We start from the raw sequence: 13,715 nt of genomic DNA on the forward strand, positions 1-13,715 counted from the left end.
GAGCATGAAATTTTCAATCAGGAAACATTTCTCTTTCTGAAACTTCAATTTCCCAGAAAACTCATATTTGAAATTTGCTAAAAATAAATCAAATGGGCAGTGGAGACTTTGATTAAAAATTCAGATTTCATGACCTGACTAGATTTTCATCTAGAAACTTACACCTACAAATTAACTTCAAAATATGCAATATAAATACCTAATATCACAAAATTTTCATTAAGTTTAAGGTTTATAAATTTCAAAATGAGCAGCATTTTCTGCAAAACTATGGAAATATTTTTAAAATAAGGTAAAACACAAATGACTCAAGCAGAAGCCCAACATGCATCTATATGGAAAAGTTAAATTGAGGCCCCATCTTAAGGGGGTGGGGAAGAAATGTGGTGGGACTACTTTGCCTTTATGCACATCACATTTTAGTAACATTTCTTTTTTCTTTTTCTTTTTTTCATTTTGGAGACAGAGTCACACTCTGTTGCCCAGGCTGGAGTGCAGGACACAATCACAGCTCATTGCAGCCTTGACCTCCCGGGCTCAGTCGATCCTCTCACCTCAGTTTCCTGAGTAGCTGTGACTACTGGTGCATGCCACCACCCTGGCTAATTTTTGCATTTTTTGTAGAGGCAGGTTTCGCCGTGTTGCCTGGGCTGGTCTGGAACCCGGGGCTCAAGTGATGTGTCTGCCTTGGGCTCCCAAAGTGTTGGGATTACAGGTGTAAGTCATCATACCCAGTCTTAGTAACAATTATTTGATTTCTAAAAGGACATCACTATTTCCTAAGGTATACAGCTAAAGGCAGTGTTATTAAATTGAGCCGCAAAGTAACTAACTAGAAAAGGTCTCTTTTCTAAAAGTAAATTTTAAAAACCTTATTTTAAGTTTTACTTTATTTCCATACCCCCCAACCCATCTAAAATAGTTTTCAATAAACATTAAAAACAGCTAAAGAGCAAGAGAAGCAGTTTTTGTTTTATTTTGGCTTTGAACCATACCTCTAGCTGCTGTAAGAGAGATTTTCCTTTCTTATTAATTTCATTGATAAGGGTGAAAATGGCCACTTTAATTTCCTGTTCTACTCGTTTGTTAGTCTCATTTACTTCTTTTATCCTGAATAAGAGAAATGCATCATTAGGTTATCAACTTATCCTAGGTCTCTGAATCATCAACTGTTACAGAAATTCATCCAACTGGGCACTTAACCGAGTAATGAAAATGAAAACTTCGTCAAAATGCACAACTCATGTTTCAGCAGACCTGACCAATTTGGTCCAAACAAGTTATGTATATAGACAAATAATGAAACTAATATTTAGTAATTTTAAATTATGCTCATAAAGGACAGTTTATTAAGCTGGATGGCAATCTCCTTAAGTAACTATGACATGAATGTGATGCGCAAACACCAGTGACTTCTGGTTAGTGTCAAATGCGGCACATTGGTTCTGTTTAACCTTGACGCTTTCCAAGAACAATGTGCAAAAGGACAATGTCACAAGCAATAATTATCTTTTGAAAGGATAATAGTTAAACGTAGAAGCATTTATTTTCATTTATAACTTAGCCACTTCAAACGTGGGTTCTGATACACTCCCTTCAAAATTACTCTTAAAATAGTTTCCTTTTGTATACAATAAAGGGCATGAAACATTTTCAATCCATTTTTAAGAATAGCTTTAGATGTTTTATAAGTAGGAGTAAGCACTCAAAGCAGTTATGGAAGTTTTAGGTGCAAATATGAAGTGGCTGATACTTTGGTATTTACAAAACAGGAAGTGGAGAATCCCACCAATATAAATATATAAAATGTCAATCACCAACCATAAGACATAGCCTTCAATTTTTATACGTTCTACTTCTGTAAAAACTATAACCCATGCTTTCAGCTCCTAAACTGCCTTTCATTTGCCAAGTTCAAATTTAGTAACTTTAATACACTCCAAGAAATAATGTAGTTTTTTTCCTTCTCTGTACATCATTTGGCACTTACTTGAAAATTTTGAGTTCTGTCCTTATCTTACTAAGGTGAGTGGAAGATATTTTTAATATATAAAGGTACTAATAACTAGTGATACGAAATACAGGTGTCAAATATAAAATGACTGGGCCAAAGATAGAAATCACTAAGCATGCTGAAAACAGAGAGTAGTTAGCCTCAGTCAGACTCCTATTGGTCTTAATTAAGTCTACTGTATGTTCAATTTTGAAGAAAAAAATGTACATTAAAAAATAATGGAGATAGGTCAGTGAAAAATGTGTCTAAAAGGGGAAGTTATCAGAGATTTTAATACTGTTTTTTAAAAAACTTTCTACGGATGAAATCAATCTCCTCAACCCTGTGCAATCTTGTAACAGGTAAACCTCTTGCTCTACTTTTGTATACAGATTCTGGAACACGTGTACAAAATATATTTAAAAAATACTTATACAATGTACACACAAAACATCTGTATAAAAATATGAAACTGCCATATGAATCAACTCACTATATTTCCTTTGAAAGAGACACCCATCTATCATTTCTGAGAAACAGTCTTCTCCAAATCAACCATATCACCAGTTTAACCTAAAACAACTGAACATTTCCAAAAACAAAAAGAGTGAGTGTGTGTGTGTGTGTGTGTGTGTGTGTGTGTGTGTACAATCTACAAGCTCTGAGGAGCCTTTTATTTTCTTTTGGTATTACTTAAGATAAAAAGTAAAAAGTTCGGCCGGGCACAGTGGCTCAGGCTTATAATCCCAGCACTTTGGGAGGCCGAGGCGGGCGGATCACGAGGTCAGGAGATCAAGACCATCCTGGCTAACATGGTGAAACCCCGTCTCTACTAAAAATACAAAAAATTAGCCAGGCATGGTGGTGGGCGCCTGTAGTCCCAGCTACTTGGGAGGCTGAGGCAGGAGAATGGCGTGAACCCAGAAGGCGGAGCTTGCAGTGAGCCAAGATTGTGCCACTGCACTCCAACCTGGGCGACAGAGTGAGACTCCGTCTCAAAAAAAAAAAAAAAAAAAAAAACTTCTACCATGTGTAAAGTACTATTTTCATTCATTCATTCAATTATTTAATACTTTTGAGCATCTACTATGTGTCATTTTAATCATAATGAACTTTAATATCCTTAGAAGTTCTAATATTTTTGAGTCTATAAACACATATTAACCTTATTCATACCCCCAAGAATTTAAGTTTTAATTACGCCAGCTCAAAGTGTTTGTCCTTCTGGTGTAAAAGTCATAACTTTGTTAATCTGCTCTCTTATGGAACCTACTCTCACTTATCAATAAATTTACTTAGAAATATACCAAAGTAGAATACTTTTTAAATAATAAATGGTGATGATAATTATAAATACAATAGCAACAGCTAAAATCTAAGTGTTTACTATGTGCCAGAAACTGTATCATGTATTCATCTTATAATGCTACTCATAAGAGAAGCACTGTTTTCAATGAAATGGGGAAATAATTTGTCCACCCGTGATACTCTCTTCTCTATACTGTATCTTCCACACAATCTCCACTTTAAATTTTATATGTCAACTCTCTCCATATTAATTTCTTTGTTTCCACATTTAAGGTTTAACACAGACTAGAGTCTTATTAAAAGAGACAAAGATGTGTCCTAAAAGGGTATACAAAAGTTTGGTCAATTAAATTTTGTTTAATTGACAAATACTATAATCCCAAATTCATACCATTTCCCCCTCAAAAAAATGTTTTCTTTATATGCTTCATATAGCAGAAAAACAGATTTAAACTGGACCACTTCTCTTTAGTAATTCTTAAAATTATGGTTTTAAGGCAACAAACTTACCTATTCTGCACCTGAGTAGCTGCAAAATGAACGTAATTCTTCTTCTCAAGAAGTTTCGCCAGTAGATTCTCAATTGCACCCTTCTGATTTTGAAAAGCTTCTTCCAAAAACTGATACCTTAAAACCAAAACAAAACTACATTTAAAACAAAACATTTATGATTAAGATTTTGGAAATAAAGAACAGCTACATAAATCAATCTTGAAACCTTAATTAAGTGATCAACTCTATGCTGGCCACTCATACCCTATCTCAACAGCAACTTTTAATTGGCAATCACCCATCTCCCTCCAACTCTGACCCTGAAAGGCCATTATGAAAGAAAAAAATTACTCAGATAATGGTTGAGTGCTCTTATATTAGAGTTTTCATTCAGGATTACACCTTTTCAAAAATTCAAATATTGGCATAAGTTGTATACATTTTAAATCATAAAGTGTAACCACATTACAGAAAATACTATAAAAGGCAGGGAAATCACCCAGAGTTCCAACATCACAAACTCACTGCTACCACTGTAATATATAGTTCCTTAATCTTTTAATTATACATGTACTTATTTACTTATTTTTTAATAAAGACAAGGTCTATGTTACCCAGGCTGGTCTCAAACTCTTGGCCTCAAGGAATCCTCCTGCCTTGGCCTCTCAAAGTGCTGGGATTACAGGAGTGGGCCACTGCATGTGGCCTAACTATGCATTTTTAAATGCAATTATAATAATAATGAACATGCAAATTCACATCTGACTTTTATTCTTTATCTTGTCTTTATAATTACACTTAAAATAATTTTTCAGTTCTGGATGCCATGTACTGTCAAACTTTCCACAAGGGTTAAATCAATATAAAACATCACATCAACACCAGTTTTACTTTGTCAGCATGAATGCTATATGTTAAGATTTTCTAATCATAATAGTGCAAATATAGACTCTAATAACATTTATTTGGCTACGAGGAAGCCAGAATAATAGTTTTCTTTGCTACTTTTATTTCCTTTTTGTAAATTATTTATTAGGTTTTTAAGTTATTAAGTCAACAAATATTATTTAGTTTTTTTCTATGTCCTTTTTACATGGACTAAAGAATCCATTATTGTTTGCATTACCAACAAATAGTCACAAATACAAAATGATACCACACTGTGACAAGAGATATAATTCAGGTATATATAATTTACAAGAAACCACTGCCTACATCGGCCTCAATACCAAGAAAAGCATAGCAGAGAAGTAAGAACAGCATCTTATGCTAGGTACAGAGGCATGTTTGAGACACGTAAATACTTCAATATGGACAAATAAAAATATACAAAAGTCAGAATATGAGACAATAAATGATAAAATCCACACATAAATACTTCAATATGGCCAAAGAAAAATATACAAAAGTCAGAATATGAGACAATAACTGATAAAATCCAGAGGCAAACTGTGAAGGGCCAAGTATAGCACACTACTTGTGCATTTAATTCTCTAATAATGGAAAACTTCTGAAGAATTCTAACCAGAATGTAATAATCACATTTACATTCTAGGAAAATCATCATACAGAAATATAAAAGACCCAAAGAAGGGAGTGGAAGGGAAAGACCAGCTAAAACTCTAAGACAGTAACTCATATGAGAGATCAGGGTACAGTACTGGTTGGTACAGCCAAACAAACAAGCTGGAACTGACTTTATCAGTGAGATCAGCAGAATTGAGAGGTTATGTGTCAGTCATGGCAAGGTCCACGGTACAACCTGAAAACTAAATGCCTAGCTAAGGCACAGTCAAGAAACAAATCATTGGAAATGAGTTCACAATTACTGTGTAATTGTCTATGTGGGCACTAAAATCACAAAAGTAATAATACTATGAGCATCTAAATGTCCATTGTTTCAATGAAAGTCTCAGCTAAGGCAGACAAGAGGAAAGACTATGAAATTGTTAACATAAAGGAAAGTTTGTTAAGATAAAGGGAAGTTTACTTAGTAGTGGGATACAAGAGGTACAAGAAGAATGGAGGACAGTAGGAGAGAAAATGTAGATCAATATGGGAATTTCTGTTACAGAAAACTGCTGGTGCAGTGATTTTATTGTGGTAAAATATAAGTAGTAAAATTTACCCGTTTAAACTTTTTTTCTGAGTCAGGGTCTTACTCTACCGCCCAGGCTGGAATGCACTGGAACCATCACGGCTCACTGCAGCCTCAAACTCATAAGCTCAAGCAATCCTCCTGCATCATTCTCCCGAGTAGCTGGGACTATAGACACGTGCTTTTTTTTTTTTTTTTTTTTACTTTTTTGTAGAGATGAAGTCTTGCCATGTTGCCCAAGCTGGTCTTGAACTCCTGGTCTCAAGTGATTCTCCTGCCTTGGCCAAAATGCTAGGATTACAGACATGAGCCACCACATCCAGCCCAATTTAACCATTTTTAAGGAGAATATTTTTAAAGCTCAACTGTCTACAATGTTGAGCAACATTATAACTTGTATAAGATATTAATAGCACAGGCCGGGCGTGGTGGCTCACACCTGTAATTCCAGCACTTTGGAAGGCCGAGGCAGACGGATAACGAGGTCAGATCAAGACCATCCTGGACAACATGGTGAAACCCTGTCTCTACTAAAATACAAAAAAATTAGGCCGGCATGGTGGTGTGTGCCTGTAGTCCCAGCTAGTCAAGATGCGGAGGCAGGGGAATCACTTGAACTGTGGAGGCGGAGATTGCAGTGAGCCAAGGTCATGCTACTGCACTCTAGCCTGGCGACAGAGTAAGACTCTGTCTCAAAAAAAAAAAAAAAAAAAAAAAGATACTAATAGCACAAAAAAGCACGTGAGTATTTTAAGAGAGTTTGTTTGTTTGTTTTTGAGACGGAGTCTCGCTCTGTCGCCCAGGCTGGAGTGCAGTGGCGCAATCTCGGCTCACTGCAACCTCCACCTCCCAGGTTTGAAGCAGTTCTCCTCCTCAGCCTCCCGAGTAGCTGGGACTACAGACGTACACCACCACGCCTGGCTAATTTTTTTTTTTTTTTTTTTTTTTTTTGAGACAGAGTCTTGCTCTGTCGCCCAGGCTGGAGTGCAGTGGCGCAATCTCGGCTCCCTGCAAGCTCCGCCTCCTGGGTACACGCCATGCCATTCTCCTGCCTCAGCCTCTCCGAGTAGCTGGGACTATAGGCGCCCGCCACCACGCCCGGCTAATTTTTTGTATTTTTTTTTTTTTTTAGTAGAGACGAGGTTTCACTGTGGTCTTGATCTCCTGACCTCGTGATCCGCCCGCCTCGGTCTCCCAAAGTGCTGGGATTACAAGCGTGAGCCACCGCGCCCCGCCACGCCTGGCTAATTTTTGTATGTTTAGTAGAGATGGGGTTTTGCCATGTTGGCCAGGCTGATCTCGAACTCCTGACCTCAGATGATCCGCCCACCTCGACCTCCTGAAGTGCTGGGATTATAGGCATGAGCCACCGCTCCTGGCAAGAGGCTTTTAAAGAGGCTTTACTGTTAAGATAGGGGACCCAAAGTTTGTTCCTTCGTGAAAGAGCAACATTTGATTTATCCCACATACTATGATATCTCTACATCCAATAAAAACTATTACTATGTTAAATCTGAATAAAGTAGAAATATGAGGATTCCATGCTAACCCTTTTGACTTAGCTTTATTTACATTGTGATTAAAAACAATCTTTTTGAAGGAGAATTTGATGATGTCAACAAATAAGCATTTGATAGAAAGGTTAACTAGTATCAAAATTCACAAAATTCTAACTCATAAAATTTAACCATGTACAAATTCTCCTTATCCCAAAATAAATATTTTTCAAAGTCCTGTTTCTAAATATATCTTGTTACATTCATGTGAACAAGAAACAAGCAAACACACACTATTTTCCTAGATATGATATACCTAGGTAAACTGAATTTTCTTTAATAAAAATTACAGCTGAAATGGGGAGAAAGAATAACCAACAAATGAACTAAATGTAGTTTTGATTAATACATAAATACTTCAAAGTAACTTCTTAGATTTCAATCTTGCATTTTAAAGTAGTATTTATTTATTTATTTAGAGACGGAGTCTCGCTCTGTTGCCAGGCTGGAGTACAGTGGCGCAATTTTGGCTCACTGCAATTTGTACCTCCTGGGTGCAAGCGATTCTCCTGCCTCAGCCTCCTGAGTAGATAGGACTACAGGCGTGAGCCACCACACCCAGCTAATTTTTGTATTTTTAGTAGAGACGGGGCATCACCATGTTGGCCAGGATGGTCTCAATCTCTTGACCTCGTGATCCACCCACGTCGGTCTCCCAAAGTGCTGGGATTACAGGCGTGAGCCACCGCGCACAGTCTAAAGTAGTAATTCTTGTGGGCTTTCTTAGTCACAATGAACTGTTCTCCATATTTCAAAATAAGTAAAATAAAGTAAAAATTATGTATGCCCAGGATTTAGTTAGGACAGACTAAGTAAAACTTTTTGTGCTTCTGGCTAGAATTATATAAACTTGGTAAAATTATCTGGTTTTGATCAGAATTAATCAGTGTGCTTAGCTTTTTTAAATTATTGAGATACAAATTATATTTAATACAGTTTTGTAAGAAGTTTATGAAAATATAGTGCTCATGAGTAAAGGGTAGGAGATAAATAATAAAAGGGTGTTTTTTGCTGGGCACAGTGGCCCACACCTGTAAGTCCCAGGTACTCATGAGGCTTACGAGGCTGATGTAAGAGGACCACTTGAGCCCAGGTCAAGGCCAGTCTGGGCAACATGCATACAAATATACATGGATGGGTGTTTTTTAAAAGGCTGAGAATCACTTAGCTAATAACTTCAAACTTCTGAATGTACATTATGGTCTTATTAAGTCCTGTGCTCTACTACTCTACTTTGCAAGTGATACAGTACTATTCTTAGTAATCGTCACTGTATATAGTAAGTTTTGATTTTGGCACACCTAGGGAAAAATGCATCATAGTGCTTTATATCCAAACTGAATAAAAGAACCCTTTTAATAAAACCCAGTTTCATTTTTCTTCAGTTATTCCATTTTTTAAAATTACATTAAATTTCAAACATATATTAGAAGTCTAATTCCGCTGAATCGATCACCCATTTTCAAGAAGTATCCATTCATAGCTGATTTTATCTATACACCCACCCACTCCATCAACTGGACTACTGTGAAGAAAATTCCAAACATCATACTTTATCTAAACATTTCTCAATCTATAGATGGCAATGGCCTATTCTGATAACTTACGACATTTTCAGGCACTGGGCTAAGTATCTTAACATGCATTCTCTCATTTAACCTTTAGAAAAACTTAATGACTTAGATACTACTAATATTTTCATAGTTTAAAGCTGGATGACTTTGACAACCCTCTGCGTCTCACTTCTTCTCCAGTAAAACATAGAACAATCATCATATATACATGCACAGGACTGTCCTAAGAATTAAACTGGTCAAAACGCACAAAGCAAAGCACTTAAGGCATACTAAGGATTTAATCCCTGCTATCACTGTTATTCTTAGCAGTAATTTTAAAGGATTTATACTGTTAGAATTTATATTGTTGCAAATGTATATTGTTCCTTATTTAAAGCTCTATATGAAGGGGAGATGATAACAACCATAAGAGTTCAGGAAAGGGACAGAGAGTAGGATATGTGAGCAACTGTGAGGAAAATCTGAAAGGGTAGAAATTTCTATGAAGTATGGGAAAGACATTAAAATCCTCACATAAATAGAACAGGGACCAAAAGCTAACTCTAATTAAATCTCAAAGATCACAGTGACATCACCTGATATTTCAATTACCTAAGACTTCATTAGAACAGGATGTCACTTTCTATTGCTGTCTTCCAAATCATTTATCTTTTCTTCTGTAATATCTAATCTTCTGGCCGGGCACGGTGGCTCACGCCTGTAATCCCAGCACTCTGGGAGGCCAAGGTGGGCAGATCACAAGGTCATGAGTTTGAGACCAGCCTGACCAACATGGTGAAACCCCGTCTCTACTAGAAATACAAAAATTAGCTGGGCATGGTGGTGCACGGCTGTAATCCCAGCTACTCAAGAGGCTGAGGCAGGAGAATTTCTTGAACTTGGGAGGCGGAGATTGCAGTGAGCCGAGATTGCGAGATTGCGCCACGGCACTCCAGCCTGGGCGACAGAGTGAGACTCTGTCTCAAATTAAAAAAAAAAAAAAAATCTAATCTCTGTTAATCCTATCCAAAATTAACCCCCCCATCAAAAAAAACCAGTGAGCAATGAAAAGTCATAAGTACATTAATATATGTATAATTGGCATCCCCAAAGGAGAAAAACAGAGGGAAGAGAAAAATATTAGAAATAGTAGTTACGGATAAAAGTTTTTCAAATTTGATGATCTATAGCTCTAAGAAGCTCAACATCCCCCAAGCACAAGAAACATTCAGAAAACTACACTAAGGTATATAATTTCCAAACTGTTTAAAACCAGTGATAAAGAGAAAATATTAAAAGCAACCAGAAGAGAAAAAAGATACATTGTACACAAATGAACAAAAATAAAACAGATTTCTTGGTGGAAACAATGAGAGTGGAGCAATATCTTTAAACTACTCAAAGAAAACTTTCAGCCTTGAATTATTTATCCAGAAAAGTTAGTATGAAGGTGAAACTACTGGGAGAGATAAAGATGTTCACTATTTTGACTGTGATGATGAATTCACAGTCCGTCACCACAAAGCAGAGATCTAAAACCTATACCACTACAAAGCAGAGATCCAAAAGTGCTATGACCTTAACATAAGGGTATAGTAAGGGTAACCTGCCCCTCTATCACCTCAAAAAGACTGAATGACAGTAACAACGATGCTGTGGAAGAGGACAGGGGAGATCCTCAGAAGTTGTATCCACAAAACACTTCACATGTGAATTTTCAGACCAAGCGCACATCATCTTGGTGGTTCAAAACTTCATTCCAGAAATTTAACTGTTGGAAACTGGTAGCGCTTCCAGGCAACAGCAACAGGAAATTCAATCCTTTATTGTGGGAAGTATCTTAATTTTAGACAAAAAAAAAAAAAAAAAAATTGCATAATTTTTCAAGTAAAGAGGAAAGTTCATAGTTTTAAAAGACTACATATATAAGGAAAAACGGCACCCTAAGCAAGAATCAACAGAAATACCAGGAAGAACAGACTCACTAACAAGGCAAAATAAATACATGTACTCTATTTAAAGAATAAAACACAACTAAAATGTTCAGACAACTATTTAAAATTTTAGATGAAGTATACAAAAGACATCTTTGAACTTTTTTTTGCTATCTAAAAATAAAATTTTTAAAAGGGGAGGAGCTGGCTGATTTAAAATATTTAAATTATAATGGATGGATTTTAATGGCAGTTTAGACATAAAGAGTATTTGTGAACTGAGATTGTTCAGAGAAAAGTGTCTCCCTGTTTTGCATTTTCAATGTAAAAAAAGGGGGGGAATACAAACATTAAGAGAAATGGAGAATGGATTGAGGGGAGTCTAACATACATCTCACTGGAATTCCAGAAGAAGGACCAACAAAGAATGCAACACATGGAATATGCAAAGAGATTACTGATTGAAAGACACAATCATAATGCACATTTTTAAAGACATCTTTGTTATTCTTTACACGTTTCTTTAGGTATACTTCTGTGTATAAATTACGTATCTTGTGACTCTTAAAAGACTTTTAAGACTCTTAAAGTACAAAGGCCAGGCATGGTGGCTCACCCCGTAATCGGCAACAGTTTGGGAGGTTGAAGTGGGAGGATCGCTTGCGGCCAGAAGTGCAAGACCAGCCAGGGTAATAAAGCGAGACCCTGTCTGGACAAAACATTTTAAAAAACGACTAGGGGTGGTGGCACATGCCTGTGCTTCCAGCTACTTCAGAGGATCACCTTAGTCCAAGAGTTTGAGGCTGCAGTGAGCTATGATCACACCACTGCTCTCCAGCCTTGGTGACAGAGTGAGACTTCATCCCTTTAAAAATAAAAAAGTATGTAGTCATTATTGATATGAACTAAATTTGCCTATTTGCCAGGAAATATTCAAACGGTAGGGACACCACAGTAAATAAGGTAAAATAAGGTCCTGTTCTTCCTTTCATTTTAATTAAGGAGAAAACAAAAATTTGAATAGGGTGATGTGATAGAGAGGACGTAAGTGGCTAAACATTCTACATTGGATACATGCACACAAGGGAACTCTTGAAGACCTGATGACACGTACAATTATTTCAAAGATAGGAACTAGACATGCACAGAGAGATAAGAGATGAGCTGTAAATAATCAGAGGTAAAGCTGCATTTTTGCAAATGAAAATGACCAATTGGTTTTATTCTTTGCAATAATTTTGCCAATTAATAAAATTTTCACATGGGATACTTCTCAACCCATCTGCCCTCTTTGCCAAATGGGTAACTTTTATCTGTGGAACTAATGACTCTGAATGTGTTTCTTCCTCAAGTCTTCATTCCTGATATTCTTATCTTTCAAGTTAACTCTTAGCCATACGGAATTATTCTCCTTCTAGCCATAAGCAATGATTCTGCTGGGTAACTGACTCATTGAATCTATGGGCTCTTCAGATAGTTTGATATCCTAATAGGATCAGAAACTATAATATTAAAATTAATGAGGCTATGTTTCAGCAATACCCAAATGAATTAATTCAAATTTTAAAGAATACTCAGAGATGAACTATTATGGAACCAAATACTCAATCTCAGTCGCATACAGACTATACAACTCCAAGATAGCAAGGACAGAGCATATTTTTTCATTATTGTATAGCTATCACCTAGCAAGGTACCTGGTATATGGTGAGTACTCGAATATCTACCGAACAAATGAGATCAATGAATACTTATTTGTTGAGTGAAGTTCAATAAACAAACCATTTTGTCTGACAATAAGTGTACCCCATGAAAAAATTATGCTTGGATAGGAAATCTTTATTTGTTGCCACAGCTCTGAATCTAGCTCCCTAAGAGGACTGGTGGTAGATACGTATTTACGTATCACTTCTACCAAAAATGTATTCAGATTCTTCAACAACTTGGATTGCATCTCAAAGAATTTTTAGGGTCGGGCATGGTGGCTCACTCCTAAAACCCCAGCACTTTGGGAGGCCGAGGTGGGTGGATCACCTGAGGTCAGGAGTTTTGAGACCAGCCTGGCCAACATGGTGAAACTGTCTCTACTAAAAATACAAAAATTAGCTGAGCATGGTGGTGGGCGCCTGTGATCCCAGCTACTTGGGAGGCTGAGGCAGGAGAATAGCTTGAACCCAGGAAGCGGAGGTTGCAGTAAGCCAAGATCGCACCATTGCATTCAAGCCTGGGCAACAGAGCAAGACTCTGTCTCAAAAAAAAAAAAAAAAAGGAAAAAAAACCTTTTAGAAGAATTTACAGAAAAACTAAAAAAATGAGTTTCAGCAAAGGTTCTTTTAAAGCTATGAATAATGCAAACTACCTGGGATGATTTACCAGTATTCTTAAAAGATTGTAAAAACAATTTTTTTATATCCAGGCCATAATATAAGATTCTTATCTAACTAGCCTGGAACAGGAATGAGGCATCAATATATTTTTTTAAATCTCCCTAAATAGTTTTAATATAAATTTAGAATTGTGAATATCTGCTCTCAAGTTTATCCATACAAAATCTTAATTCAAAAGTCCAATTCTAAGAAAAGCTATTCCTTCCCTTCCTTTTCTTCTTTCCCTTCTCTCTTCCTCTCTCCCTCCTCTTCCTCTCTCCCTCTTTTTTTTGTTTTTAAAAATAATGGAGATGGGGGCTGGGTGCAGTGGCTCACACCTGTAATCTCAGCACTTTGGGAGGCCGAGGCAGGCAGATCACGAGGTCAGGAGTTCGAGACCAGCCTGGCCAAC

The 13,715-nt window shown here is 36.7% G+C and overlaps 1 protein-coding gene across 4 annotated transcripts in view; it reads right to left on the reverse strand.

The window, feature by feature from the left end:
* TRIM33 (tripartite motif containing 33) overlaps positions 1-13,715 on the reverse strand; it is a 125,579-nt gene that overhangs the window by 37,060 nt on the left and 74,804 nt on the right. For all 4 annotated transcript variants that reach the window (XM_063625813.1, XM_063625812.1, XM_063625811.1 and 1 more), the window contains exons 5-6: positions 3,812-3,928; positions 996-1,110 (exon numbers count right to left, since the gene is read on the reverse strand). In XM_063625813.1, the coding sequence (XP_063481883.1) occupies positions 996-1,110; positions 3,812-3,928 (232 nt within the window). The remainder of the gene's footprint in view (positions 1-995; positions 1,111-3,811; positions 3,929-13,715) is intronic.

Source organism: Symphalangus syndactylus, chromosome 12 (assembly GCF_028878055.3).
Source record: "Symphalangus syndactylus isolate Jambi chromosome 12, NHGRI_mSymSyn1-v2.1_pri, whole genome shotgun sequence".
NCBI lineage: Eukaryota > Metazoa > Chordata > Mammalia > Primates > Hylobatidae > Symphalangus > Symphalangus syndactylus.